Source organism: Dendrobates tinctorius, unplaced genomic scaffold (assembly GCF_039654945.1).
Source record: "Dendrobates tinctorius isolate UK_male_01 unplaced genomic scaffold, ASM3965494v1 ptg000075l, whole genome shotgun sequence".
Taxonomy (NCBI): Eukaryota; Metazoa; Chordata; class Amphibia; order Anura; family Dendrobatidae; genus Dendrobates; species Dendrobates tinctorius.
Genome location: NW_027361743.1, coordinates 21296309 through 21311935, shown reverse-complemented (window position 1 = coordinate 21311935; position 15627 = coordinate 21296309). Strand labels below are relative to the sequence as shown.

Sequence of the window (15627 nt, the reverse complement as noted above, 5' to 3'; positions counted from 1 at the left end):
CTGCAGACCTGAGCCCCAAGCCTGCATAATGTCTGTCTCTGCCACATTGTCATCCAGGGACCCCAATAGATATTCAGCGCCATGCGCCTTATGAACAAGATCTGAGACCTTCGTCCAGAAGGATCCAAATCTAGCATACTCCTAAAATATGTGCATAAGGTGTGCACCCTCCATTTGGTACCCAGGGCAGTAAGAATCCTAGAATATACTAATCTTAAAATGTTTTCCATTGCTTGGACAACCCTGCTTAAATGCTGTTGCCCCCTGTGTAAAATAAACTCTGACATCCAAGGGAAGTTTGAGTGCTGCAGCCCATCGGCAGCTGCTGATAGACTGCAGCGCTCACATGACCTAACAATGTCACGTGAGCGCCGGCTTAGAAGGTGAGTATTCTTGTTTTTCCAAGGGGAACTACAGCATTGTTGTACAAGTACTGTAACAGATGTAAAAGGAGTTTGGGGCACCCTATGTTTGTCACCCACTTTCTGTTGCAAGGTAGTGAATAGAGTTGGGAGGATGGATTTCTGGGACAGTCGGCCTGGTCAGCAGTCTCTTGCCACTGGTCAGGAGGCTCGCAGATCTCTTACCTTACGCGATCCCCAGTGAGGCTTTGATTAGCCGGGCTAATGTGACATCTTCTGTGCGTCACAGTGATGACATCACGCCAGCCTGGCTAAAGAAAGTCGCACCGAGGATCCCAAAAGGTAAGAAATTGCAAGTCTCCCTGAGTCTCTCCGAGACTACTGACCTGGCTGATGGACCAGAGTCCCACTAATTCATCTGCACTGTATTTCCAGGATTGGTGATAACTTGCTGATCGCTGGGACCCCCACCAATTTTGAGAACGTGGCTCTGAAATGTCCAGTATGAATGGAGTGATGGGTGCTCTGTCCGCTCCATTCATCTTCTACAGGACTGCTAGAGGTATCGGAGCTACCGGCTGTGTATTACAAGGTCACTTCTTAATTTCATTTATGGGCACCATATATGTTTAATACTAAATATGGGAACAGATGAAATCTATTAGGGGTGGTCCCATAAATAACATATAACACCTAGCCACAGGATAGGTGATAAGTGTATGATCTCTAGGAGTCTCCCACCAGTCATGGGAACAAGGATACCGTATTCCCCTGCCTGAATGGAGTGTAGTGAGCATGTGCAGCCTCCGCTCCATTCACCGTCTATAGGAGTAGTATTCAGACATATTCATTACTGCTCCATTCACACAGCGAGCTTTGCCCCAGGATCAGTGAGTGTCTCAGCACCTGGACCCCCCACTCATCATGCATTTATAATCTTTCCTGTGGATAGGGAATAAACGTTGCCGATGGGAAAAATACTTTTAAAAACTTAATGGTGAAACCATTAGTCCATGGTGATCAACTGATTACGGGGTATATTGTATGATGGAGGCCCCTAGAATTAAGATAATAAAAATGGGTCTGAAAACAACATAAACTTTGTATTTTTTCTTTTTCATCAGGACACGAATGTTTTTAAATACATTACAAATCTTCTCAGCTTCAAAGCCCAAGGGGATCCGAGACTTTTACTGAAGTGCATTAATCCTGGCGAGGTGAGGACGTGATTACCGCCTCTTTCCATAGACTCCAAGGCTCTTACTGCTCCATTGTCATGTTAAGATGGGTTTTTGTTGGGCACTTACGCTAGAAGACATCACCTCTAAGGAGCTCTGCGTTGAGCCCACAGACATAGGACGCTGTTTTTGGCACTGGCTAGTGATGGTGGATGCCAGGAACAACAGATGCTGAGTGTTCTTGTAGTGTCCTCAGATATAAGATCCATTATAGTCAGGGAGTTGGCGGAGTGTTCACGGGTACGCTTCTGCCAAACCCCAGAAGAACAAAACCCCTTTTCTACTTGGGTTGTCATCCTTAGATAGTCGTACATGCTAATTCTTGTCATTATGCTGCTATTTCTACTAATTTTATGATCCATTGCAGTGTTGTTCCTCGCAGATCTCACGGCAAAGTCTTGCTTTAGAGCTTTGCATTATGGTGGAGGTGCAGTGGCCTGACTTACACCTTCTGGTAAATTGACAGGTTTCCTTAAAAGAATAAACTAGTTAAAAATGCTTTTATTGAGTATTTCTTCATTTTGGTTGAAGCAGAAAATGCTTTAAAATTGCCCATGAAGAAATCACTTGAGCTGCTTCAGTGCTTCGGACTGGCCAGGAGCACTCGCTACCGGTCTATTTACTTTTTCCGATCGGTGGTCCTGTAATCACCTGTCGACACAGGCAGACCAAAGTAAACAATGTGCACCAAACGCATATACTAGACCGCTCAGTGAGCATAGACTGCAATAGTCGTCTGCAGCATGAGTCCTGTTTGCACAGAAGGTCGTGAGCCACCGAGAACAATGATTTTTTTTTTTTGTACTGCGCAAAAGATAATTTTACCCGACGAATGAGCGTGTTTCAGACTGGAGACACAGGCTCTTTATTCTGATGATCCCGAGTCCTGCTCATAACCATTTTGATGCCGTTCTCAATCTCTGACAGCGACGTTTGAATGATCGTTGTCGGTGTGCACGCGCAGCAGCTCCCATCGTTGCCCCACAGCGTGATCACAGGGCATCAATGGTTTAATATGCCAGCAAGGGGCCATCAGTCCTCACTGCTATGCTGGCATACTTGTGAACCTCAGCCACAGGTTAAGCTTTGTAGGAGAACTTGATTTTTACTATATACTGGAATGCTGGGGTATTGCGGTACTAGTATAAGCAAACAGATGGTTGCAGGCTCAAGTCCCCTAAGGGAACTTAAAAAAAAATCATCCACACAGGCTCCCCGGCATCACGCTCCTGCACAGGCGTACTTCTCTGCCCTGTTGAGGGCAGAGCAAAGTAATGAAATGCGCAGGCGCCGTGGCTCTTTGACCTTTTCTGGCACCTGTTATATCGGCCAAACCTGGTGACAGGTTTCCTTTAAAGGGAATCTGTCACCAGGTTTTTCCCACCTAATTTGAGAGCAGCATAATGTAGGGGCAGAGACACTGATCCCAGCGATGTGTCACTTACCAGGCTGCTTGCTGCAGTTTTGATAAAATCTATAGTGATAATCTCCTGCTGATAAAACAGTGAGCTAGTAACCCTGCTGCCAGGTAGTCCTCCTCAATTATGAGCTCTGTATAACCCCTCTCCCACCACTGATTGGCATCTTAAAGCCTATGCCCAATGTACTCTTTGGGCGGGTTATACAGAGCTCAGCATTAGAGAACCGCTAGATCTGCAGCAGAGAAAACAGATTTTGTTAAAGCTGCAGTAAGCAGCCCAGCCCACTACATCATGCTGCTCTCAGATGGGGTAGCAAACACCTGGGGATAAATTCATTTTAAATTAAAAAAACTGCAAGTTTTGTGTTTCTGTGACCACACTGACCTGGAGAATCATTATCAGGTAATATTTACCATACTATTAATGCTGTAAAAGCAATACTCAAAAAACACGGCACATCTGCATTTTTTTCACCATTTCAACAAACCTTCATATGGCTATCTTTTCCTCCAATAATTAGCTGGCACTTGCCAATTCATGTCTATTGGACCTTAGAATACATCAGACCACACTCTGAGTGCAGTTCGATTTTCACGGACTGACAGAATGTAGAAGATGGAGAATTTTTTTTTTTTTTTTAATCTTTACATCTGAGAAAAAATGGATCCTGCTCTGATCCTGCTTTGTTCCTGCTCTGTTCCTGCTCTGTTCCTGCTCTGATCCTGCTCTGATTCTGCTCTGATCCTGCTCTGATCTTGCTCTGATCTTGCTCTGATCCTGCTCTGATCTTTCTCTGATCCTGCTTTGTTCCTGCTCTGATCCTGCTCTGTTCCTGCTCTGATCCTGCTCTGATCTTGCTCTGATCCTGCTCTGATCTTGCTTTGTTCCTGCTCTGATCTTTCTCTGATCCTGCTTTGTTACTGCTCTGATCCTGCTCTGATCCTGCTTTGTCCTGCTCTGTTCCTGCTCTGTTCCTGCTCTGTTCCTGCTCTGTTCCTGCTCTGTTCCTTCTCTGATCTTGCTCTGTTCCTGCTCTGATCCTGCTCTGTTCCTGCTCTGATCCTGCTCTGTTCCTGCTCTGATCCTGCTCTGTTCCTGCTCTGTTCCTGCTCTGTTCCTGCTCTGATTCTGCTCTGATCCTGCTCTGATTCTGCTCTGATCCTGCTCTGATCTTGCTCTGATCTTGCTCTGATCCTGCTCTGATCTTTCTCTGATCCTGCTTTGTTCCTGCTCTGATCCTGCTCTGTTCCTGCTCTGACCTTGCTCTGATCTTGCTCTGATCTTGCTCTGATCCTGCTCTGATCTTGCTCTGATCCTGCTCTGATCCTGCTCTGATCCTGCTCTGATCTTGCTCTGATCCTGCTCTGATCCTGCTCTGATCTTGCTCTGATCCTGCTCTGATCCTGCTCTGATCTTGCTTTGTTCCTGCTCTGATCTTTCTCTGATCCTGCTTTGTTACTGCTCTGATCCTGCTTTGTCCTGCTCTGTTCCTGCTCTGTTCCTGTCTGATCCTGCTCTGTTCCTGCTCTGTTCCTGCTCTGTTCCTTCTCTGATCTTGCTTTGATCTTGCTCTGTTCCTGCTCTGATCCTGCTCTGTTCCTGCTCTGATCCTGCTCTGATCTTGCTCTGATCCACATAATCTGACATTTTTTATCAGGTGGAGAACATCCTGCCTAAAACTGCTGCACCGAGTTCTGCCTTACGCCGTAGAGATGTGCATGTTACTCATCTATCAGTATAGTAGGTGCCTATGCCAAGAACCTACAAACAATGGGATAGATGATAAAAGTATGAATCCTGGGGATCTGAGCACTGGGACCACAAAACTCCTGAGAATGGGGGTCCTAAAGCACTTTGGCAAGACATTGTCTGCATGCGTATTCACCTCTCAGTTCACTTCTGAATCTATAGGAGTAGTAGAGCACATGTGACCACCAAACCAATAGCCAGGGAATATGGCGGTGGTCACACGTGACCATTACCGCTCCATTCACATGGGGGTCACATAATTGGCTGGGGGCGCTAGCAGCTGACCCACCACCAATCATACATGTACTGGATCATCTTTCACGTCACTTTGGAGGTAAGCCTGAGAGATGGGTCTAGTGAGGCCTACTGGGAAATTGATCTGCTTGCAACTTGTGAATTGATCACCTCGTCAGTCATCATGTAATTCCAAAAGTCGGTGGAAAGGTAATTACCCAGAACAGAGTGACTATGCTGAGCTGTTATGTACTTATGGCCTTTACTTACCGCAGAAACTGAGTGGGATTTATGGCCGTCATCCATAACGATGAGCTGTATTTATACCTGTACTGAGGTCTCTGTCTGTTATAGTCAAGGGCGTATATAGAGCGCAGTGCCTTAAAGTGAAGCTGCGATGTATCGCCCCATTAAGGATCACGTTAGGTGGTTGTGCCGATAGTAATTTTCTCACATGTTGGAATTATTAAAGATGTTTCCTGTAAAGATACAGCCATTCACTGTGATGGATCCCTAAGACCTTGGTTGTACCCACAGATCATATCTTCACTATACATCCTACTTATTACTGAATTGTAGAGGGAAAGTTTTCATTATCTTATGGGATTAATAGTTTAACAATCTGTCAAGGGAATCTGTCAGCAGGTTATTTACTTTGTAATTCGAATGCAGCATCATGAAGGGACAGAGATGCTGATTCCAGCAATGTGTGATAGAATCAGTTTTCTCTGCAGCAGATCTCAGAATCCTGAGCCCTGTATAACCCCGCCCACATCACTGATTGGCTGCACTGTATATTGACAACAAGCTGTTAATCAGAGGTGGAAGAGGGGTTGGACCACGAAGCCCCTAGTCCTCTAGTGATAATCTCCTGCTGACAAAACACTGATTGTATTGAAAATAAAACAAAAACAGCACAGTAAGTGACACATCTCTGGAATGAGGGTCTCTGCACCTACATCATGCTACTCTCAGAATACATATCCAAAAGCTGCTGACAGATTCCCGTTAAACGCTCTTGGGTAAACTATACCACTGTAAATGCACACTGATTCTCCCAGGACGCTCTTGTAACTAGAATACAGAGTCTTATAACTATTGGTAATACAGCTGCAGTGTCAGATCTGTGACTTTCCATCTCAGGATGTCCTGACAGCTTCAGACAGGAGCCTTGCAGTAGTTGGGGCAGTCACAGGCTGGAGACCACTGGAATGTGTCCATCTAAAGATATTATTGTCTTTATTTTCCAGGCAGGACTGATTGATGCGGCCGCCGGTGTGCATGTCAGGTTCAGACTAGGAGGGGTAACTATAATCTTCATTTATTTTCTGCAACATGTGGACATGTACAGTATAGAGGGACCACCATACATATTGGTAATCTCCCCCTCAGGTGCCCAACTATTAGGCATCCAACATGGACAGTCCGAGTGCGGACCACGGCGTCTGGACCAGCCCCAATCCAGGCGTCTATGGGGCTGCTGAGTTCAGATCAGGAGAACCGTATCCAGTCTGAACGTCTAAGATTGGTCTGTGGCCTCATTCAGATGTCCATGTTGCACCTTTGGGTTCTGTCCGTTTTTTTCATGGATACAACGGATCCTATGCACATGTCCGTTTTTTTTCCGTCAGCCCGAGTGAAAAGGGCCGATATAAGTCTATGGGTCCGTGAAAAACCCTTCCAGCGCACTGATGTCAGCCCTGTCCAGAGTGCAAGAATTGTCATTGATTTATCCACCTGTAAAGACCACTGATGGTAGAAACGGACACACGGATGAGACCGGTAACATGGCTTCATATATGCGATTAAACTCGGACGTGTGAATGAGGCCTGAGATTGGGTTATGTCCTACTCAATCTCTGGCCATGTTTTTTTTTGGGGGGAGAAGCTATATTAACGTCTTCATGATCTTGCGATTTTCCATTTTTGCGCTTTCGTTTTTTGCTCCTCATCTTCCCGGAGCCATAACTTTTAATTTTCCATCAATATATCCGTATGAGGTCTTTTTTTTATGGTACAAGTTATACTTTTGAATGACACCTTTGATTTAACCGTATAATGTACTGGAAAGCTGGAAAAAAAATTCCCAAGTGCGGTGAAATTGCAAAAAAAAATAAATTGCAATTTCACAATAGTTTTTTTGTTTTTTTTTATTTACCATGTTCACTAAATGCTATATCTGACCTGCCAGTATGATTCCCCAGGTCAGTACGAGTGCGCAGATACCAAACATACATAAGTGCTTTTTTTTTATTTACTGTAAGTGGTGAAATGAAAAATATCCGAAGTTTGTAAGAAAAAAAAAAAGTGCTTATGTCGCCATTTTCAGAGACTCGCAGCGTCTCCACTTTTCAGGATCTGGGGCTGGGTGGTGGCTTATTTTTGGTGTCCTGAGCTCACGTTTTTATTGATACCATTGTGGTGTAGTTACGATATTATTGCAATTTTGTTGCAATGTTGCGGCTACCAAAAAAAAAAATGTAATTCTGGAGTTTTGATTTTAATTTTTTCTCATTTACCGATGTGATTAGTTTACTTTATATTTTTTCAAACTTTTGATCTTGGATCTCGCAGCTGCTAAGAGGCGCATGACAGCCGATCAGATCAGCTGTCCTTTGTGGGAACAGATGCGGGCTCTGCGCCTGGGCCCGCATCAAAGACAGTGACACGACCGATGACATACCTATACGACAAAGGTCATGAAGAGGTTAAAGTTTTTTTTCCCTTTAAACTATCTGTATGGAATCGGTGATAACTTGCTGATTGCTTGAGGTTCTATGTCTGGGACTCCAAACACTCTGGAGAATGGAGCTCTGTATTGCCCAATTTTAATGGAGCGGCGGTCATGGATGCGCACCACCAATCTATTCATTGTCTGCTGGAGATAGCCGGGCACCATGTTCTGCTATCTCTGTCATCCTCTTAGATGGTGATTGGATGGTGGACGTGTGCAAGCTCAACCAATTCTCTAGTTAAATGGGCAAGAGTTTTGTGATTGCTGTTGGTCCCAGCGGTAGGAAACCCAAGCGATCATCTCCTATTCTGTTCCTAGGTTCATCGTTCAACCCCTTTAAATAACAGTGAGCTCATCAGCTCCCCTAGTGGTGGCTGCAAGCACTCAGAATGGAGCTCTGCATTAGGAAAATAGAGCTCTAATCCCCAAAATGATGTAAAAAATATAAAAGTACATTCACGCAGAATATTGGACATAAAATTGTCACATTTCTGGTGCCTCTGGTGATGACCGCTTTTAGCAGTATAACTTTACTTTGTGTTTTTCCAGGTTTAAAGATCAGCAGTACGATGTATTAATCTGACAGTGTAAAGCTCAGATAAGATAATATTTGCTGTGTGACCCTTTATCTCTGTCACTGGTGCACCAGATCTATGTGAGAGGATGACCTCAGTTGGGTGAGCGCCTCCTCTGTTGGTGGTGGCCACGTCCTGCAGATACCATTAGATGCTCTGTGTCTTTCACTATGAGATTAGTCTTGAGCCGAGTTTCTCAGCCTCCCGTTATCGCACAGAATATCTTATCTGTACCAAGCATCCCTTTAGATTTATGAGTCATATTTAACAAAGTAATTTAATGTAGTTGCCGTCTAAATTTGTAAGTGTGTCCAGAGTCCCAAATACAATAGGGCACTATGGACCACCAGGGCTGGGCACGATTGTGACCACTACAACCCCTAAGGCATACATGACAATTATCCTAGAGCTTTCAAGAGACTGCTAGTTTTGGCAAGTACAGTTGCAATCAAAATTATCCCTCCCTCCTTTCATTGCAAATCCAATCAAACAAGAACAAATTTTATAACACAACTGATATAACAAGTGGTTTCTCCAAATTCAAAACAAAATGGCCACTTTTGCTGATCCCTGCAGTATCAGAATAATTTACACCATCCATGAAAAGTGTATTTTGTACTTAGTAGAGCATCTTTTGCCATTGTAACCTGTGATAGCCAGACATCATCTTCGGGCAGCGTTCCTGAGGAATCTTATCCTGTTCATCTTGGGCAATGGCCTTCAGTTCACTAAAATTCTTAGGTTTCCATGCTGCAACCGCCTTCGTCCAAAGATCTTCTAATGGTTTCAGGTCAGGCATCTGTTATAGACGCTCAAGAATCTTCCAGCATTTCCTCTGAAACCAAGACCTAGTGGTGGACATCCACGTAATCTTGGGATCATTGACTTGTTGGATGATCAAATTCCTCACAGAAGGCATGATGATTTTCTTTTGCTGATACTTCATTGAATCCATCTTGCTCCCCTCACGCTGCAGGTTTTCACTCCCAGAGGAAGCAAAGCAGCCCCAGAAAAACAACAATCCACCGCAATGCTTTACTGTAGGCATCACCAAGCTGTCGGCATGCTTAACTATAGACATCCCCGAGCCACCACCATACTTAACAGTAGGCATTACTGAGCCACCACCATGCTTCATTGTAGGCATTACCGAGCGAATGCCCTGCTTCGCTGTAGGCATCACCAAGCCACCGCCATGCTTAATTGTAGTGTAAGGATGTGTGAGGATACCCGAGGGTGAACCCACTGGACTACAGCATCGAACCTCCCCTGGGCGAGCAGACCAGGTGGACCACCCCCTATACAGGGAGCGTTAGGGACAGGCCCAGGGGAAACTATTACCGCGGCAGCTGGTACCCAGGGCAGACACGGGAGACGTAACAGGTGGCAGGCAAGATAGCTGGGTAGACTGGCGAGACAAGAGGCAGAAAATACGGAGAGAGCGGAGATACAGGCAGGCACGACTGGAACACAGGAACTCGGGCAGGACGGAGACACAGGCTGACACGGCAGGGACGCAGGAAGACCAGCAGGAAGGAGACACAGGGTGGCACGTCTGGAACACAGGAACTCGGGCAGGACGGAGACACAGGCTGACACGGCATGGACGCATGAAGACCAGCAGGATGGAGACATAGGGTGGCACGGCTGGAACACAGGAACACTGGCAGGATGGCGACACCGGCTGACACAGCTGAAACAAAGGTAGAAGGCGCACAGGTAAACTGAGAAGGTAACACGGGTAGGAGGTAACAGGAGGCTGCAGGAGGACACGGAAGGAGTGGAAGACAAAGGCAAACGTGGGGCCAGAATCACTACTAATACCAGTGACGATCAGGCAGCGTCAATAGGAAGAGGCGGCCTGATATAGGACGGTGAGGGGTTGCTTCCGGGTCAGGGTCCTCCAGATCATAGAGAGGATCGGGAGGAGCGGACGAGCTACAAGAGGCGAGGGGCGCGTGCTCGGCCTGCAGTGTGCGCGCGCTCGAGAAGGAGCAGGCGCCGCTGCCAGAGCAGGAGAGAGGACGGGGACGCGCCGGCCCAATAAGTATGACGGGACACGGGGGGGCGGCGGCGCGAGCGGAGGCGTGACATGTAGGCATCACCGAGCCACTACCCTGCTTCACTGTAGGCATCACTGAGCCACCGCCATGCTTCATTGTAGGTATCACCAAGCCACTTCCCTGCTTCACTGTAGGCATGGCCAAGTCACCGCTATTTTTCACTCTAGGCATTACCAAGCTTCCAGCTATATTTCTAGGAACATTCAATGCATCTGCTATCTTGTTGTAAATGTTACCTTGTTTGTGCAAGGCAGTGATCTCTTCTCTTAACTTATTGTACCACTCTCTTAAGCAATATTTCTAATATGCAGTCAAACGTCACTTAACAAAGCCCAGGGGTGTCCACCATTGTTTGGTTGAAGGGGCCACATTGCTATAGTGAACCAATCCCAAGGGCCTCAAAATTTAAAGGGGTACTTATATGAATACATCATCAGAACCACCATCAGTACATTAACAGATCATCAGAAATAAGTTTTAAGCATTTGAGGAGGATTTAGAGAGTGTCGTCTCCAAAAAAATCACTGTGAACATATGCTAACTTAAAGGGGTATTCCCATCTCCAAGATCCTACCCAAAAATGTAGTAGGTGTAATAATAATATTACCAAATACCTCTAATTAAAAATGTAGTTTAGTTTTTCTGATTCCTTATGTATCTTTCCTCGTGTGCTGGCACTACAGGACCTTAGGTAGTCATGGTTACAACCACTGATATAGTGACAGTTAGCTAGTTACTATTGGTCTTAACCATGGATACCTAAGGTCCTGCAATGCCTGCACATGAGGAAAGAGACATAGTGAATCATAAAAACTACTATATTTTTGATTGTATGTATTTGCTAATATGATTATTATTACACCAACTACATATTGGGATAGGATCTTGGAGATGGGAATACCCCTTTAAGCTTGTTTTTTTGGAGCAGAAACTTGCCAAATCCTCCCTTATAAAAAAAATACTCAAAGCTTAAAGATTTGAGATTAAGTTTTACAATAGCCATGAAGCACAATATTGATTACTACAAGTGTAGAGCATCAAACCACTGTCGGTGCGTGAATATGGCGCCAGAACCACCATCATTACATGAATGCGGCACCAGAACTAAGGTCAGTACATGTAATACAGCACCAAGCATAGCGCAGCAATTAAATGTAATGTCAGGTCATCCACATATGTAATATATTGCATGAACCTACAGTTCCACTTCCCAGTATCTCCCTAACAGTGGTAAGGAGATGCTGGAAGTTGTTAACAACCGTCATCAGAGTGTGGACCATATAGGAACCACTGTACTGATGACATGCAGTCAGCATCACAAATAAGCTTTTACACCCAGTTACCTTATAGGTGACATCTTCTCTGTTTGGAGTCGTTCCCATCCCTTTCGTCTCCATGTAGTACACATGCCATGAGGAGATTTCATGTCCAGAGCTCGTCTGTGCAGGCTTCCCTTTTATTCTGTCTTCAGAAGACAGGGTGTCCTTAAAAGTAAAAGTATCATTATACTGCCCCATAAATAAAATATTTCCCAAGCTGCTTTCCTGAATAATTGTGCCTCACTGCTGCCTGCACAAAATATCCCCCCACACTGCCCCTCTCCTTAATATAACCCTGTCCATAATGTCCCCCACACAGTCCTTCTCCAAAATATCCCCCCCACACTGCCCCTCTCCATAATATAACCCTGTCCATAATGTCCCCCACACAGTCCTTCTCCAAAATATCCCCCCCACACTGCCCCTCACCATAATGTCCCCCACACAGGCCTTCTCCAAAATATCCCCCCACACTGCCCCTCTCCTTAATATAACCCTGTCCATAATGTCCCCCACACAGTCCTTCTCCAAAATATCCCCCCCACACTGCCCCTCTCCATAATATAACCCTGTCCATAATGTCCCCCACACAGTCCTTCTCCAAAATATCCCCCCCACACTGCCCCTCACCATAATGTCCCCCACACAGGCCTTCTCCAAAATATCCCCCCACACTGCCCCTCTCCATAATATAACCCTGTCCATAATGTCCCCCACACAGCCCTTCTCCAAAATATCCCCCCACACTGCTCCTCTGTAAACTGTTGTTCCCCTAGATTGAGCCTCAGCATAATATCCCCCTCTGTGTCTCTGCATAATAACCCCCCTCACAACCTCTCCCTGCAAACTGCCCTTTTCATAATAGTCCCCCCATTCCACTGCACCTTGCTATATTGTGCCTCCTTTCACAGTCTCCCACCCTTTCCCCTTCCTTTGAAAGACGCGCCTCTCCTCCCCCCCCTTCTAAAACGTGTCTACGTTTCCATCTTCGGCTACCCCTTGGAGCTCTTACTGTGGCCTTTGGTCTCTGCTGCCTTTGCGGCTTCGGCAGCGGTGTGGTGACATCAGCAGCGTGCTGACCTTACCACGCCGCTGCACACCGGAGATGACGAGAGCTCCTAGGCCCCAGCTTCGGCGCCACAGTGTTCAAATGCATTTGTGTCTTTCGTGAATGCATTTGAATATAGGAAGATGTGAGCGGCGTCTCCCGGACAGCTCCTTGGGCTGCACAACATCCTGCCCTAGCCAGTCCAGGTATTTGATTTCATTGTTCTCGATCACACCTGATGCATCTAATGAAACCTTTGATCAGTTACATCGTGCATAGTCAACACCAGATTCGCAAAAGTGTGCTCTTCTATTCAGTGGGGTTGAATAATTGTGAGAGTGCAGGAGTCGGTAAAAGTGGAATTTGGAAAAACTACTTGTTCTATTAGTTATGTTGTGTTATTTATATTGTTCTTGTTTCACTGGTCTATTGCAAAGAGAAATTATGGCTGTAAACTTTGCTAAGAACCAGAATTTGCGATGGGGGGTGCCTAATTTTGATTGCAATTGTATGCTGTATAGTTAGAGGCTGGTGTAACTCTCCTGGAGCCCAAAGCAAGGATTTCAGAATATGTCCTCCCCTCTGCTGCTTTCGCTCTTAGTATCTGTTGATTCCCTTTCCTGGGAAGTTTTAAATGCCGATAGCGCTCAATCTTCCCTCTTGTACTCACATTTGGACTTAGTATCCAGTTGCCAGTACATCTCGCCATCCCATCAGTGGCACTTTAGGCAGCTGTCTCCACAGCCCAGCCCTTTTCCTGACCCTGTGTACTCCTACACCCTGTGTGGCAATCCTCCACCACCCACCATTGTTTTCACCACGCGTAAGACACATCTGCACCTCTTGTCATGCAGTCCCATGTAATCACTACCAATGTACGATCTCGCATATTTTTATTGTTGTGGCCAAGCCCAAGGTGTGGGACTATACAACATACCATAAATGCCGATGTAATATGCTTCACAGATGTGGATAAAATCAGCCCCTGACATTTATACAAATCACAAAGATAAATCTGGCAAATGGTCAGTAATCGGTGTTGTAAGTCACACACTCCGCTCCCAAGGAATTTATGTGTACAAGCAGCAAAAATCATTTCCATTATTTCTGATTGAACGGAAAGTTCTTGCTTAGAACAATTTTTTTTTTCTTTTTATTTGCAGACAAGATTTCCACCCAATATATATTACAAGTTGTTTACTCACCGGCCAATTGTGGATATGTGCGCCAATAGCCCCAAGGATTACACCAAGCAATCTGTGAAACAACTGCTGCCTGAACAAATCCACAATCACGGGGTGATCCTCGAACAAGACCACAGCGGGTGGTACGCCAGAGTGGAGAACAACGGGTGGAGACTCCTGACACTCAGGGTCAGTGACTAGAGTGGGCTCTCTCTAAGGGAGCTTTCAGACCGAGATGTGACTACAATACACGGACTGGCCGTCGCCTCCCCCGACACTAGCGTAACAGCTTCATATATTTCTACGCAGTTGTCACGCATGGGTCGGGAGAGCCATGGCCAGTCCGGTCTCAGGCCAATTGAAGCGCTCCTATTTGCGATATAATCGATTGAGTGCAATCCGTTAAAAAAATCATTGCACTCAGCCGAATGCTAACCTACGGGGCAGCTCACATCTGCGATTATTTTCAGCATGCTGCGATTGTACCCATGAATCGGAATGCGCGTACCCAACTAAGTCTATGGGTGCGTGTGAAACATCGCATTACACTCTGATATCACCCAAGTGCTGTGCGATTCTCGTGGACGCCGGCAATGGAAGAGATGGATAAATTACTTTCTCCGTCTCCTCCACAGCTGTGCTCCGATTCTCTGATGCGAGAGGATCGGAGCACTGACACTCGGCTCCTGCTTGCAGCAGAGCTGGAGGCAAATGTCATTAGCATATCTCACCCGATGCTCTCGCATGGGATATGATACGCTAGTGTGTCTCCGGCCTTACTGTGCTTACACAAGCCTTTGGCTTTGTTCACTCAGGGTATGTACTCATAACATCTTTTTCAGGCGGAAGCCACCTGAAAAAGCGCTGCCAAAAAATTAACATGGTGCACAGAAATGTCAAGCAACATTGCTCTGCACATGTACTTCTTATAACTCCTTCAGGGTTCAGAAGCCGCTTGCTTTATATAACTGAAAGTTAATGAAAACTCAACTGCATAACCTCCAGCAAAACCACTTCAGGAAAAATACTTTTTCCTGAAGTGGCTTCAACTTGAAAGACTCTGCAGGTCTTCTGGTCTTAACCCCTTTGCGACATGCGCCGTACTAGTACAGCGCATGTCGCATCTGCCCTTTTGATGCGGGCTCCGGCGGTGAGCCCACATCTTTACCAGGACATGTTTTGAACAGCTGACATGTGCCCGCAATAGCCGTGGGTGGAAGCGCAGTCCACCCGTGGCTAGTAACCCGTTAAATTCCGCTGTCAAACTCTGACAGCGACATTTAACGCGCGCTTCCGGCCATTGAGCCGGAAATCTGCCCACCAGTGACCCACCCCCGTCTCCTGTAGACCTCTATGGTTGTCAGTGCCGCCTTGCTGTGAGCGCCACCCGGTGGTCGGCGCTCCATCAATATAGTTCAATGGGGGTTTGATGTGTGTGTGTATGTGTATGTGTATATATATATATATATATATATATATATATATATATATATATACACAGTATATAATCAAACCCCCATTAAACTATGTTGATGGAAAAATAAAAAATGTTGCTCTCTGTATGTGTCAAAGCAATTTTTATAGAAAAAAATTGTATTCTGCACAAGTAGTAAAATCTTTAAAAAAAAACCTTCTTCATTACAATGAACAATATAAAAGAAAAAAAAAATGTGAAGGTACATACCACATAGCGATGAAAA

General features: G+C 45.6%; 1 protein-coding gene across 4 annotated transcripts in view; it reads left to right on the top strand.

Moving 5' to 3' along the window:
* Nucleotides 1–15627, top strand: part of CUNH11orf65 (chromosome unknown C11orf65 homolog) — a 54592-nt gene that overhangs the window by 2881 nt on the left and 36084 nt on the right. The window contains exons 3-5 of one of the 4 annotated variants that reach the window (XM_073583088.1): nt 1487–1579; nt 6255–6308; nt 13907–14116. In XM_073583088.1, the coding sequence (XP_073439189.1) occupies nt 1487–1579; nt 6255–6308; nt 13907–14116 (357 nt within the window). Of the gene's footprint in view, nt 1–1486; nt 1580–1964; nt 2055–6254; nt 6309–13906; nt 14117–15627 lie in introns of those variants that run through there. The other 3 variants (XM_073583091.1, XM_073583089.1, XM_073583090.1) reach the window with 3 other exon arrangements.